At 35.4% G+C, this 13,959-nt stretch overlaps 1 protein-coding gene across 9 annotated transcripts in view; it reads left to right on the top strand.

Moving 5' to 3' along the window:
• ERC2 (ELKS/RAB6-interacting/CAST family member 2) overlaps nt 1–13,959 on the top strand; it is a 443,741-nt gene that overhangs the window by 181,840 nt on the left and 247,942 nt on the right. For all 9 annotated transcript variants that reach the window (XR_003536997.1, XR_003536996.1, XR_003536995.1 and 6 more), the window contains one exon: nt 9,860–9,995. Coding sequence is in view for 1 of the 9 variants with exons in the window: in XM_027700915.1 (XP_027556716.1) it covers nt 9,860–9,995 (136 nt within the window). In the remaining 8 variants the exon portion in view is untranslated. The remainder of the gene's footprint in view (nt 1–9,859; nt 9,996–13,959) is intronic.

Raw genomic sequence — 13,959 nt, 5'->3', positions numbered from 1 at the left:
GCTTGAATGGATAGTTATTACACCTGAATTATGAAAATACTTCAACAGTTTTTTCGGAATATTTCTTTCTTCCAGAATTTAATTAAATGCATTTACCCTGGAGTTGCTATGATGAAATTATTGTCTGAATGTAACCACTCTGCATTTCAGAGCATACCCAACATTGATTGAAAAATCTCTCTAGCCTGAGAGAGCTTAAAGAAAGGTATTATGCTATGTGGTTGTCATTATGGTTGATTTCACTGGAATTCAATGATTGGTATGCAGAAACATTTGTTCAGCAGTTGGAGGTGCAATTTCTGTTATGTTTTATTGACCTAAAAAACCATCTGACCTTGTTGAAGCAAACTGTCCTCATAACCCTGCCAACTTTCATCCCTAGAGTCCTGGGTAAGTTGTAGCATATGATTAGAGTTTATTGTGGGAATTCAGTGAAGTGTTAAGTTTTCTCAGCTTGAATCTTCATTAAGGTCGAAACATAATTTAAGAGACAGATCTATTAATTTCTGTAATTTCTGCTGATCAGTATGTTTGTAGCTGTTATTTTATTTGTCCATATTTGTATGAGGTTATGATGATTAGAAAAATGCTGCATCTCTTTTACTAACATGGTGGGCTATTGATACTGGTGACAAACAAGAAAATCCAATACATTGGCATAATCCTGCCCTGTGCACCTGCCTATACAAAACAAGAATATTCTGAGCACAACAGGCAGTGCAATGACATCCCCTCACCCCCTGCCTTTAGGTTACATCAGGTTATACACTCCCCAAACCTTTCCACTGGCAGATAAAGAGGAGATGGATATTTTTTCCATGTGTAATATACTGACCAGTGCTAGAAAGTTTCCCACCAGCCTCTGATGTTGGCCTTCCTAATTGTTTCTGTGGGAGGCTGGGGCTCAGTGAGATGTGTAAGGCAAGGTTTAAGGGAGTTTTAAATTTAACTTAGGAGCCGTCCACAGTTTTGTCAAATGTCAGTTTGATGGTTCCAAGGGCAGAGTGATATGTTGTTCAAAGATAATTTCCCTGGAGAAATTGAGATAGTGTACTACTGAAAACTGAGAGAATCTGTGATATACATTATTCTTCTGAGAGACTGGTTATTCTGAGTGAGAAACATAGTTGTCACATTGGATAACAGGCAGATTGTTGACATGTCTTTCTGTTATAGTCTGTTTGCTATGTGTACAGAACCAGCATTTTAACATTTAAACATTTTGAAAGAGATGACAATTTGAGTAGGGATTATTTAGATTTATCTCATTATGTGAGTGGATTTGAATTTTTGAATTCGTAATTAGATTTTTAAATTTAATTTTATTTAAGAAATAGTAAAGTAGAAATTTTATTTCCTCAAAATTGTTTTCTTAAGAAAAAAGTTTAAAATAATTATGTATTATGAAATAAACAGAAATCATAGTGATTAAAAATAAAAAGATATAAACAGGATCCTGGGACAAGATTATGTGTCATTGTTCATTTTCATCCCACTCACTCTACTGGGTCTGCTCAGTTCTATACTTTCCCTTTCAGTTTGCTTAAAGGCATGCAGGTTAAAATAATAGAAATGGATTATTTAAATAAGGAAGGATATTTTGTAATTTCTCAGTGATTTGATTTTTGGAGGGATTTGATTTGGAGTATAAATACTCCACTGAAGCAAATGGATATGGAGTATGAACTGGATGTGAAAAGAGCTCTACCTCTCTGAAGGAAAAATATCCACTTTGGATTGGGTTGGATGTGACACCACAACTCCAGGGAAGAGAGAACACAAGGAACTGGAACTCTTTCCATTTCATGGGTACTGGTTTCAAGACACAGTAATATTTCTTATGCTTCTCCAGACCTGCTGCCTCCACTAGTTTTCCCAGGGGGGGAAGATCCACAGAGCATATTTCTTTACCTCTTGAACGTGTGAATAAAGTAGCCCCAGAGCACTCTGGGGAGTTGGTGCCTGCCTGGGTGCAGTGCTGTCAGGATTCCCTGTGTACGGTGGAGGGGTGTGTGAGTGAAGAATCATTGTGAGATAGCACAGCTTGCCCTCAAAAAGCTGTGACTGAAAAGAGACAGGGGAACTAAATTTAGGAATTGGGCTGTTGGTGGGACCACTTCTCCCACTCGTATTGTTTGCTTTCACAGTGCAGGAGCGACATGCCTGGGCAACATGATTGTGACTGGATTGAAGTGCTCTGATCTGAATTTATAATAAGGGGAAGTTAGTATGTCTAAACAAGAAATCATACAAAGTGTACCTGATTTATTTGGAGGTCTGAAGAAGTTACTGCAAAAGCATGGAAAGCTTGATTTATGTATTGAATGATAATGGCTGGATTGATCCTGAGAACTTCTAGGGTGAGCCAGGAGTTGCAGTCAAAAGATTTGATTCAGAAGGAAATTGCAGTGAATCATGGAGTGCTGCAGAGGAGGTGTGATCCTGATTGCTGTCAGGCTGAGCTGGACATGCTGCGGAGCAGTTGGATGCAGAGAAAAACTGGACAGAGTCAGGAGGTGGTGGGGTGTTTTTCATTTTTTTTTGTTTGTTTGTGTGGGGATGTTTTATTTGTTTTGTTGGCTTTTTAAAGAAAAAAAGCTTGCCTGGATTACAGCTGGAAAGGACCTGATGGACCAGTAGCAGGATTGCAACTCCTTGGTTGCAAATTTCAGGCAATAGGCTATTTCCAGTTACTGGTTACAGTTATTGCTAATGGTCTCAATTAATAAAATAGCTGAGCAAGCAATTGCCATATTAAATCAGATCAAATATCCTTCTCATCTAGTGTCCTGTCATCAGCAGTATTTTATTTTATTTTTTTTTTGAAAAGAACATCAGAAGAAAATACCCAACCATCCCGGGTGTACAAGAGAGATGTGTGACAGATGAGTCTTGTGGTATGAATTTCACACATTTTCATGTAAAGTGTCATCCAGTAAGAATGTGCTGAGGAAGACAGTAGTGCAATGCACTGTGTTGGAGTTTCAGTGGTTGCAGTGCAGATGAGTGTTGAAACAAAGTGATACGAACCATAGTTTGGAGCAGGATTTTAGTACGTCTTTTTCATTCATGCATTATCCTCACGTGGATATTTCGAGCATCTCTCTAGGGCTTTGGAGGGAACTGTGTCAGACTAAACACTTCTTAAATAAAGATTTTGGAAAATTCCCCAGATTGTGTGTTAGGTAAACCCTTCCTCCCACATTTTTGTCTTTGAGGTGAGAAATGTTTCAGCGATTTCTGTGACACTTGCTTTATTTCTACCAGGCAGAGTTGTTGGACAATAATATTGTTTTGTGGTGCATTTGGAGGCAAAATTGTTGTCACACTGAAGCACTGTCATAATATCAGTCCTAGGAGATCTGAAAGTAGCCTTCAAACAGTTGAAATACTAAGATTTAAAGAGTGGGGTTGGGAGAAGAAGTATTAAAAAAAAAGGTTATTTGACTTTGTGGCTTTTTTATTATTATTATTAACACAGTAATAGGATCAATTTCTGGTTTTTTGAGACCTATTGATCTCTGTGGGCTGCAAGCCTGCTCCTTTGAGTAAAACTGAAATAGCTATGTAATCTATTAGTAACAGAGTTGGGAATATACTAAAATTCCTTTTTCTTTACTGGTAACTCACTGGCAATAAATAGCTGTGTTCTGGGTTGCTGTGACATGGTATGTTTGCCAGTCTGTGGGTCTCACAGAAAAAAAAAATCAGTGTGTACAATGGTGAGATGGCTTTGCAGTTTTGCATTCAGTAGATTTCATTTTTGCAAGGAAAAAGGCAAAATGCTTATAAAATGTTATTACTTTATATTTTAATGAATTTTAATCATTTTTTATTTCTGGTGGTTATGATTATTACTCTCTGCCTTTTTATATCAGGGCATAAAGCTAGATGAATGATTTGGCCTGGAATGTACAAGCAATCTAGCTTCTGAACTTCATCCACATAATTAAAAAAAGCATCAGTCCCAATATAATTTTTTGCCATCGAGCAAGAAAGGATGAAAGTTATTTTGAAGCTGAACTCTGTTAGACATGCTGGATATGTCAAAATAATTGATTTCTTAATGGTTGAGATAGTTGCTTTTATGTTATTTAAGGTATTCTGTAGTTCGTTATCATTGTGATAATTGTATTAGTTAACAAAAATAAAATAAAAAAGAATAAGGAAACATTCCAAATCTTAAAAGATGTTTTGCATACTAATAATTCTTTACGTTATGGGATCTGTATTGGAAAAAAACCCAACATGAAAGTTTTAAGTGCAAATGACTGCACAGGAAGACACTGCTTAGTTTTTTATTAGCATATTATAAAACTTACAGGGACTAGAGTCTAACTTATTAAATCAATTGAGCAGTGAAACACAAAGGCTTTCTTTTAGAAAAATTGCTGTTGTTTGAGGTGTGTTATGTTTTCTTTGTCATATGAAAATTTCAGCCTATCACAGGTTTAGATTTTCTTATTATGATAATACCTATTTTCTCCAGACAAATCCATCTATGAGTTGTAGGTGAATAAACAGTGTCCTTGCATATTTGTGTCAGGAATGTCTCTGTCAATAACACTCTTAACATCTCTTGTGATGTTTATAGTTTGCTAGAGTCTGACCCCTCTTTGTTTTTCAGGTTTATAGATGGGTAATAGCAAATACATTTGTATTCCATGAAAATGCCAGAAACAATGCTTAGCTTTCCTCATATCTTAATAAAATGCTAGCTTATGGATTTCAATTGAATTAGGTCTGAATTTTGAAGAATTGCCCTTAGCTGGTTTAGTTGTGACTCAATAAAGCACCTACATGTACTGTCACTTTTAAGACAGTGAGAACTGAACTGCTATGAATAGTTTTCCAGAGTCTTACTGAAGTAATGTAGTTCAGAATGGACATTCACATGGTTGGGATTTACAGGATCAGGTCTTCTGCATGACTAGCTACTGAGATCCAGAGTGCCTAGTAAAATGTTAAGATTTGTTTCCTCACTCACATATGTGAATTCTTTGTAAAGGTGTGGACTATTTATAAAGGAGAAAGAGATGATATGTTAAAAAAAAAATATTTTTTTCAATTAATGACGATGGTAACATTCTACCCAGTGCATGCCTAGAAGAATAGGTGAAGATGTTTTTTTACTTATGTGTACAAGATTAAATTTTAAAATGTATTTTTGAGACTTTCCTATTTTATATAAATTACTTGTTTTGAATAAATTGTGTATCATAAAATAGTTTGGTTTGATTGGTTTGGGGTTGGTATCTTTTTGTTTGTGTGTTTCCCTGAAAACATTCTTTGCACTCTGATTTTTTTTTTTAACTTGCTGAGGAGCACAGGTTCCTAGAATACTGGAGAGGTTTTTGATTGACTTTCAGACAGCTGGTCCCATTGCAGTGCTGTTTAAAGTGATGAAAATTATTGCAGAGACATATTCCTTTAGAAAACATTGCAGATTTTGCTCTTGGGTGTATTTTGCATGTCTGCATTTTTTGGATGCTTTGAGGGAAAAAAAATCTTTATGAAATAGAGTGAAGGCTATACTAAGCATGTAACACTTATTTTTGGCTGACATTACCAAGTTTTTGGCCAAGGTCCCCAGGTGGCTAATTAAAGCTGGGAATTTAATGAAATAGTGTGATTTTCTATAGCTATCAGAGATGAAAGCATTGGAGTTTAGACAACACACACTACTGTAAAATGAAATCTGAAAGATACATATATGCAGAAACTTAGTGTTAATATTTCTCTTAAAAAGTTGGACTGAAGGAATTAAATGTCCTGTAGTTAGACCTATGAGATCAATTTGTGTGCCACTCCAAAAGAACAAGAAAAAACCCACAAACATGATTGAGTGAGTCATTTCAGTTATTTTCATACTGGCAAGAACTAAATGCTGCTACTGTTTTGCTATTTATCTTTCTGCTGATCAAGGGTCTGGATCTCCAGGACAATGATCTATTTCTTAAAAAGACATTTCAGTTAAAAAATGGGATAGAATGAACAGGCAGTGCAATTGATGGAAGGGCATCTTGCTGCTTGCACAGTGAGATTTACTGGCTTCAGGTTCCTTGGACCGAACTTCGTAAGAGAGAAAGCTACAGGGCTGTTTAAGAATTTTTTACTCTTTTCTCTTTCCCTGCCTTGCTCAGATCTATGATGTTTGAAGTATATCTAAATATTTTGCAGTCATAGATGATGGCTCTTCAGCAGTATGAGAAGTCAGAGCTGCTACATTCTAGTGATTCCAGTGTTGGCATTCTAAGGCCACTTTCTGGAAAAATTGTTGGATGTTGAGGAAAACAGAGGTAGGCCTTGCTGTGGTTTACACACCTGATTATAAGTCTAATGCCCAGCTGAGGTGGAAATTAATGGCTGTGGAGTAGAGAAAGATTCAGGAAGAGGAACAGGAAATTATGACTGAATGATTTTTTTTGCTGGGGTAGCATATCTAAGGTGAATGTATTTTCAGTTGAGAGAAATGGCTTGATCTAGGTTAAAAGAAATTAATAAGCTCAATTTAATCAGTAGTAAGGCAGCTTCTAGAGGAGTGTGTTACTTTATACAATCTTTTTTCTCTTCTTTAGGAGTGCGAGAATGTCTTATGTACTAAAATAATAAAATTTTATTTAGACTTTTTTCTTATACCTGGTATTCATCTCTTTATTAACTTCCAATATTATTGTCATCACTATTGTGTGCTGGATACTGCTCTGATAATGAATTATCAAATGAGTTAGAAGATGCCCATAATATCCTTCAGTTTGCAATTCTGGAACAGAACAGAACTTGTTTCCTTTTTTAATTGGTGGTTTAGGGTTTTTTAATTTTTTTAATTTTATTTTTATTTTAACTATTCAAGATGTGCTTATATTGTAGCTTCATTCTAGCTCTATTTTGAAGACATCTTAGCTTCACTCTGAATTCTTTTTTAGCCCTAAGCTGTTAGATGTTCTGTGACAATTGCTGACTGTCTACAACCATAGGAACACAAACAAATTTAAATTTTTTATCTGCAAAAAGAGTCATTAACCCTGCTTTTTAATGTTTGGCCATAATTAAGCATCTTGCAACAAGTTAGTTATCTACACTGCTTTTTAGTTTGCTTTTTTACTTCTTAAATGTTATGAGCTCAGAACATAATTTATTTAAGCCAAATGTAGTGTTGGACTTGGGTGCTTCAGAACTAGTTTGTAGCCTGGCTTTCCAGTTCCATGAAGTTTTTAAATAACCAATACAGCATAGTATTGATAAAAACTAGTTTGAGGTGACTCTAATGTCTAGCTCAGTGGTTAAAGAACTTAGCTCACTAAAAGATAATAGATGCCCAACTTCAAAATGAACTGTAACAGTGTGGAAGGTCAGAGAGCTGTGGGTTTCATCTCACTGCTTTGGGGCAATTACACTATCAGAGAATAATTCTGCATATGCTTTAGTACCAGAAGATTATTAACTTGTGATGGTAACATCAATTCTACTGACCAAACCCTTGCAGCATACATTTCAGATTGTCAAGACATATGTCTTAAGCAGTAATCTTTTATTTATTTTATTCTGTCTAATGAATTTTGTGGTCTTAGAGTTTTAAATTTAAACAGTGCAGCAGAACACATGAAACTAATTCCACATGATAAAGAGTAATGTAGACTCAACTCTGCATATCAGCATAGCTACTAGTAAAGTATGTGGATATTCTATATCCTATATGGTCATGGCATATGATATTTTGTGCTGATTGGGTACTGTTCCCAAATATTTTTCTATTTCTTATGCATATTTTTTACTTATCCTAATCTTCTATTTTATTCAAAAGCATTTTAGAAACAGAGCCACATGAAAACATACCAGAGCAAGCAAGCCAAAAATTCTACTGGATCAGGGATTGTATTTGATGTTTGCTGTTTAAAAAAAAAAAAAGGAAGTTAATGGGGAATATGTTCTTGCATTTATTTGCTGCATTGAACACCCCCTGTACATTCAATGCGTGCCTAAAAGAAAACTTCTCAGCTAGGCTTTTTAACTGTAGCATTTTCCTTTCATTTCCATAGGTATGTAGCCAGTTGTGGAATAAAGAGTCTACGACAGAGCTTTCTTTTATTTCCTTCTCTTCAAGATTTTGCATATCACAGGCACCAGATGTTTTCCTTTGCAGCTTTACCATGTTCTACTTTTCAGTGTGGCATTAGACAGAAGCTGAAATGGGAAGTTGTGTGAGGGAGGGGTGATGAAAGAAGCAGTTAGCATTGGCATAAAATTGAACGTCTTAGAGAGATTAAATATAAATGAATTTATCATTTACTCAACATGAGATTGGAAACCAATTTATATTTTAACAGCACAAAGTCATATTGCACCACCAAAATTTCTGCCAAATACCACATTTATATATAAAGTTGTGAAAGTAATTTTTTCTAGTATTCATTTTGGTTTTATGCTGGTTAAGTCTGTGTTTACAATTATGAGACAGACTCAGGAGAGAGCTGTTTTTCACTTGGAATTGTACAGAGCATCTAATGTATATTTGAACTAGTTGTATGTGCTTTTATTTTTATTTGGCAACTTGAAGTTACTTTTTTTTAGTTGTAATAGATGAGATTTTCTGTTATGTGCTGTACTTCTAAACTTGTATATGAAGTGCCTTCTAAGAATTTTTAATACCATGGAACATTTATTGATTACAAATTAATTGTTAATTTTTCACTATAAATAAGTGGTGAAAAAAAATTGGTAAGACAAAGAAACCAGTGGTAGAAGGAAATATAAAATGACCTAGTTTCTTTAGGATAATAAAATCTGTGCAAGAAATATATTCTGTAACTTTTTTTCCACTGCTTCTGATGTGGAAGCAATGGAGAGATTTTCAGTGATCCTTTCGGGTATTGAATAATATTCTCTTCATTTGCCAAAATAGGATTAGTGAGTAGATCTTATTAGGAATTTGCACGTGACTTAATTTTTTATAGATAAAAGGGAGCAAATTCCTCAAAGAAAATCAAGAAAATAATATCTAAGAATCTGAGCAGGTAGAAAGCATTACTGCAAGGATATTTTTTCATTAACTGCCAGGCAAAATTTACTTACCTTCTTCCTTAAAAAGATGTATGCTCAGTATCAGAAATGCCTCTGGTAACTTATTTAATAAGATCCACAGCAAAAGATAATCAAATACCGAAACAATTTTTTGAAATTTAGTACAGTATTAAAAATAGAAAACTAATGGTGGCAAAGATTTTTTCATTTTCATTAGGAATGGCTTATAAATCTGTTTGTTGATAATCTTTTGTAGAAAGAAGTCTCATTACTGAAAATGGTAGAAATGTTTTTGTCAAGTACAAAGCTATTTGTAAAGGCATACTTTATTCTTCATGGCATATTTATGACCTGACCTTCTACCCCATCACATTTTAATCCTCCAAACCACTGTATTTGTAGTAGTCCAGGTTTTAAAAAATAGAATTTCACAGCATACATTAGTCATCACCTTTACCTCCTGCTTCCTTTGAAATTAATTCTACTTAAAGGATCCCTTCAAACTGTTCCTGAATGCACTGAGTGTGTAAGGATTGTTGGATAATCTCCCTCTTACAACAATTTTTCTGCACAGAGCTCAGACCATGAATGAGTATTTGTGAGCAAATGATAAAAAGGGGAAAATCTTGTAAGCCCAAATAATTGCATTACCACTGCACAAACTTCAAGATGTTTTGATTTGCCATCTTGAAAACCAAATGAAGTCTTATTGTTACATTTGATACTTGGAATACTTGTGTCTGTTGGAGATGTTCTGTGTCATAGTCACAAAGTTAATTTCTATTGAAAAAGAAGTGATTGTCATTAACTCTAATGGGTATATGTGTGCAATTCTTAGACATATGAAGGATCAAAACAAGAAGGTTGCCAATCTGAAGCACAATCAGCAACTGGAGAAAAAAAAGAATGCACAGCTGTTGGAAGAAGTTCGTAGGCGAGAGGACAATATGACTGACAACTCTCAACATTTACAAGTGAGTTTATTTTTCAATTGTGTTTTCAAAGCATCAAAGTACACTTTTGTTTCACTGTGTCTTCCAGGATGCATAATAAATCTCTCCCACAAAGAGCTGATGGATCTCTCCTCTTCTACCAGAGGCTGCCCTACTCATCTGAGTTGCATCCGTGAAATATTTACTAATAGGGTGAGGGAAAAAACCAATAGAAGACCTCTACACAGTTACTACCTCAGCAACTGTTTTTTCTTGTAGTTGGAAAGAAAAGGTCCTCCTGTGTCTCTTCTTTATTTAAGATAGACTCTGAGCCTTGTTCTAGGGCAGTTTCTACAGTTTTTAAGTTTCTGAGCTTGGGGTTTGAGATTTGCAAGACAATGAACTGATCTGGTTAAGTGATATATTGCATACTGGGGAACTTTTATTCAAGGTCACAAGTTTGATGCTTGATTTAAAAACTATTCCCTGAGATCTGACTGTGAAAAACCACAAAGAGAAGTGCTGATTTCTGTTGACAACATCAGTGTCTCCATGCCCAGTGTTTATGAGCAATTTACAGTGCAAAATACCAATTTTGCCTTGATCTGGTTAATATAATGTGATTCTGGAAAATTTCCAGTGGATGGAATTTGACCCTCTCATGCTTTGTATGGTTGTATTTCTATTTCTCATGTGTTCCTATATGCAAAATGGAAAAATTAACACCACATCTCTCTTCAGGCTTGTGTTGGTGGAACTTTGTCAGAATTGAGTTCAGGAAACGATACATTTTTTATGCATCTGGGCAGTGTTACATCTACTTTATAACCTTGGTCATTACATCCCAATTGCATCACCATGCATTTGACTGCATGTGATATAGCAATAAAAGCTTGTGAAGTATTTGATCTGACAATATGATATAAGAGAATTAAATTTCAGTGCTGAGCAGCTACTTGTAATTACTGTAGTTCAGTAAAAGGAGTATATTAAGCTTATTTTTTCAGTAATATTTTGGAAATCTCTGAGTGGTGTGATGACTAGAGAATACAAGCCATTCCCAAGAACTTTGATTTGACTGCTATACTTGGAGCTTTCTAGTCATGTGGTGAGAATGCATCTACCAAATGGAAGAAGCATGGCCGAATGGCTTGAATTTGGAAAGAAAACCCCTTGTCTGGTGTATGGCTCTTATGTTCCATTCACTTCCTATAAAACATTTACACACTAAGAACAGTTTATGAAAACCAGTTAACCAAGAAATGTTGTTTCTTGTTACTATGCCTTAAAGTTTCAATATTTTAATGCTATGTCCTTCAACGCATTACTTTCAGTATCAAGATATGAATCTGATAAGTAGGTGGTTGACTGGTTGAAAAGCCAAACAAATTGTAGAGCTCCTGTCAATTAGCCTTGGTATAGAAAGGAATTTTTAAAAATAATTTTTCAAGAAAACTTTTCCTCCATTATGGAGTTGTGTAAAGATTAACAGGAGTGATCTAAGGATTTAAATGGGGCAGGATTTTTGAGGAGACACATAATTTGAGATATATGATATACTTTGAAAAACAGATTTCTAGGAGTACTATGCATCTGCTGATTAAAAATAATAATAATTGCTATTTCAATAAATGTTTAATCTTAGTAAACTGTAGGGTTCTGACGCCCTTTCCTTGTTGCTGTTTATAATACCTTCTACTGTGTTTAGTGGAAACACCCTATGTTTATAGGCATCTATAACACATAGTGCTTGTGTCTACAGTGTACTTGTTACATTTGTGAATGATGTATTGAGCTGTTACGGGAAAAGTATATCCTAAAATTCTCTGGCCTGATGTAATGACTGTATTTGTTGGCTGGCTGTGATAAGCTGGCTGTTGGCTGGCTGTGATAAGCTCAGCTGAGAATTGAAGAGCAGTCAGGCTGGTCAAATTACATTTACTCCAGCCAAGTCTCGATCCCTTTTGCAGAAGTACTGGAAAAGATGTAATAGGGAAGCGAGTGTGATTGTCCATGGACCATTCAGGGAGTTACTCTGGGCAAACTGAAGCGATATGTTGAAGTGGCATCCATTTTGTACAGCTCAGGTAGGGGCTGAAGCTCTGCCCATTCAGCTGCCCACTTGCTTTCTCATAGGTTTGAAGAAGTTCAGAAGTCTGTAGTTTCTTTGAAACTTCAATAGTATGTAACAGTTCCTGAGGCTTGTAGTACCAGGTATATTCGTGGAGCTTTTCACCATCTTTTTAGATAAAAGCCATTCAAAGCTGGTTCTTGTCCCAGCCTCAGTGCTTGCAGGTCAAGTTTGAATCTCTGATGGCCCCATTTCACAGCACTCCAGGCACTGCTGTGGCAGAGAATGCCCTGGGATGCCTGGGGAGGGAATTCACTTTGGTCTCCCTCAGCTATCACCTATAATTGTGAGTGATGCTTCAGGTGTGGTTTTGGGGGGTTATTTGGATCACTGTAAAATTGGAAACATCAGGGAGCCAGACTTCAGATTAATTCTTGGGAATGAAGAATAGTTGTGAGGTTTTCTGGCTTTTCCTAACACAAATCAAGGGCAGACCTGTGTGAGTCTTGCCAGACGTGATGGTCATATATTAGGTAAAGCATCACAGCGGGAGAGCTGGACCTTGAACACTTTATCACGAAATTTTTTGAGAATGGTGTATCTAACATGCCTTCATTTTTCTTTTTTTCTGTCTTAAAAATGATAAGCCTTTTCGAGAAACACTGAGCTAAGAAATACACAGATATCATGTCATAAATTTGTGTGTAATTCCTCAAGTCTCTTTGTAGGATCTTGAAATGTTAGAGGTGTGAGACTTGTTTATTTCCTGAGATGCATTTTTCTTGATTCTTGTGTGGAACATCTTCCAGTAGCACTGTTACCTCAATAGAATTGGGAAAGAAAATATTTGCATAACATGGAGAACTTAAGTGCATTTGGTTTAGAATCTGATTTTCAGACCTGCTTTAATAACAACAACAAAATCCTTTCATTTGTCTAGAGTAAACAAAAGAAGGTTCATGTAATAATATTGCTATATGTCTCATCACATAGCCTCAAAGGAAATGAAATGTACACTTCTGATTATAGTTTTCATAAATTTACCAATTCAATAAGTAATCTAAATCCAGAAACACTTCTTTGTGGAAAATTTTTGAAAACTGTCCAATGCATATAGGTCACAAAAAAAGTGCAGGGATGAGCCTGAAACAAAGTTAAAAAGTTTAATACCCTATTCTACTCTAATCTATTCAACTTGTGGGTGTTTCCACCTCTTCTTCCATTTATCTTCTGGCAAAGTTTTTGACTCTTCTGTTGTTTTAAATGTTTGGGTCATTTGTCACAATTCTCTTTTAAGTAGCTTGGGTTTTCTTTGGGTGGAAATCCACATGCAGAAAAGAGATATTTCACTAACAACATTGTTTTTGAGTGAGACAATGTATAGTTCTCATTGATTTCAAACATCATCTACAGGCAGCTTGATCAATGCTCTGTGCCTGCAGTACTGTGAAACAGATTGTGTACACATGTACATTTTCCAGGTGTAAATATCTCACTTTTTAAACAGTCTAACTTCTCAGTTGTGCTTTGTCACTGGATGTGCAAGAGTTCTAGTTTTCTAATAGCTTTGTACTGGCTGGAAATTTAGTCTTAGGTAATGAATAAAACATGATCAGGAGAAAGTCCCATCAAAGGAGATAGAAAAGCTAGCTAGTTAATATTACTGCTTTCTGATTCTTGCCATGTGAATGTCTGTGATATCTTACTCACTGAAAATAGCTCCCAAGAGGTTTCATAGCTAGTCAGTGTGAATCCTTAACCTTGGATTTGTTTCTTTGTGTGCTTCACCATATAATTTTCTACTGCATAATAGTTCTAGAAATACAAAACATACTGAAGACATTGCACATTACTATATGTTATTTCTGTGTCTTTTAAAATAAGATAGCATGGCCTAAAAAATGGGCATACCCGACATTACTATGAATTTCTATG

This window comes from Neopelma chrysocephalum, unplaced genomic scaffold (assembly GCF_003984885.1).
Source record: "Neopelma chrysocephalum unplaced genomic scaffold, ASM398488v2 Primary Assembly neopelma1_147, whole genome shotgun sequence".
Taxonomy (NCBI): Eukaryota; Metazoa; Chordata; class Aves; order Passeriformes; family Pipridae; genus Neopelma; species Neopelma chrysocephalum.
The sequence above is the reverse complement of the archived record's forward strand: the minus strand, read 5'-3'. Positions and strand labels throughout refer to the sequence as shown.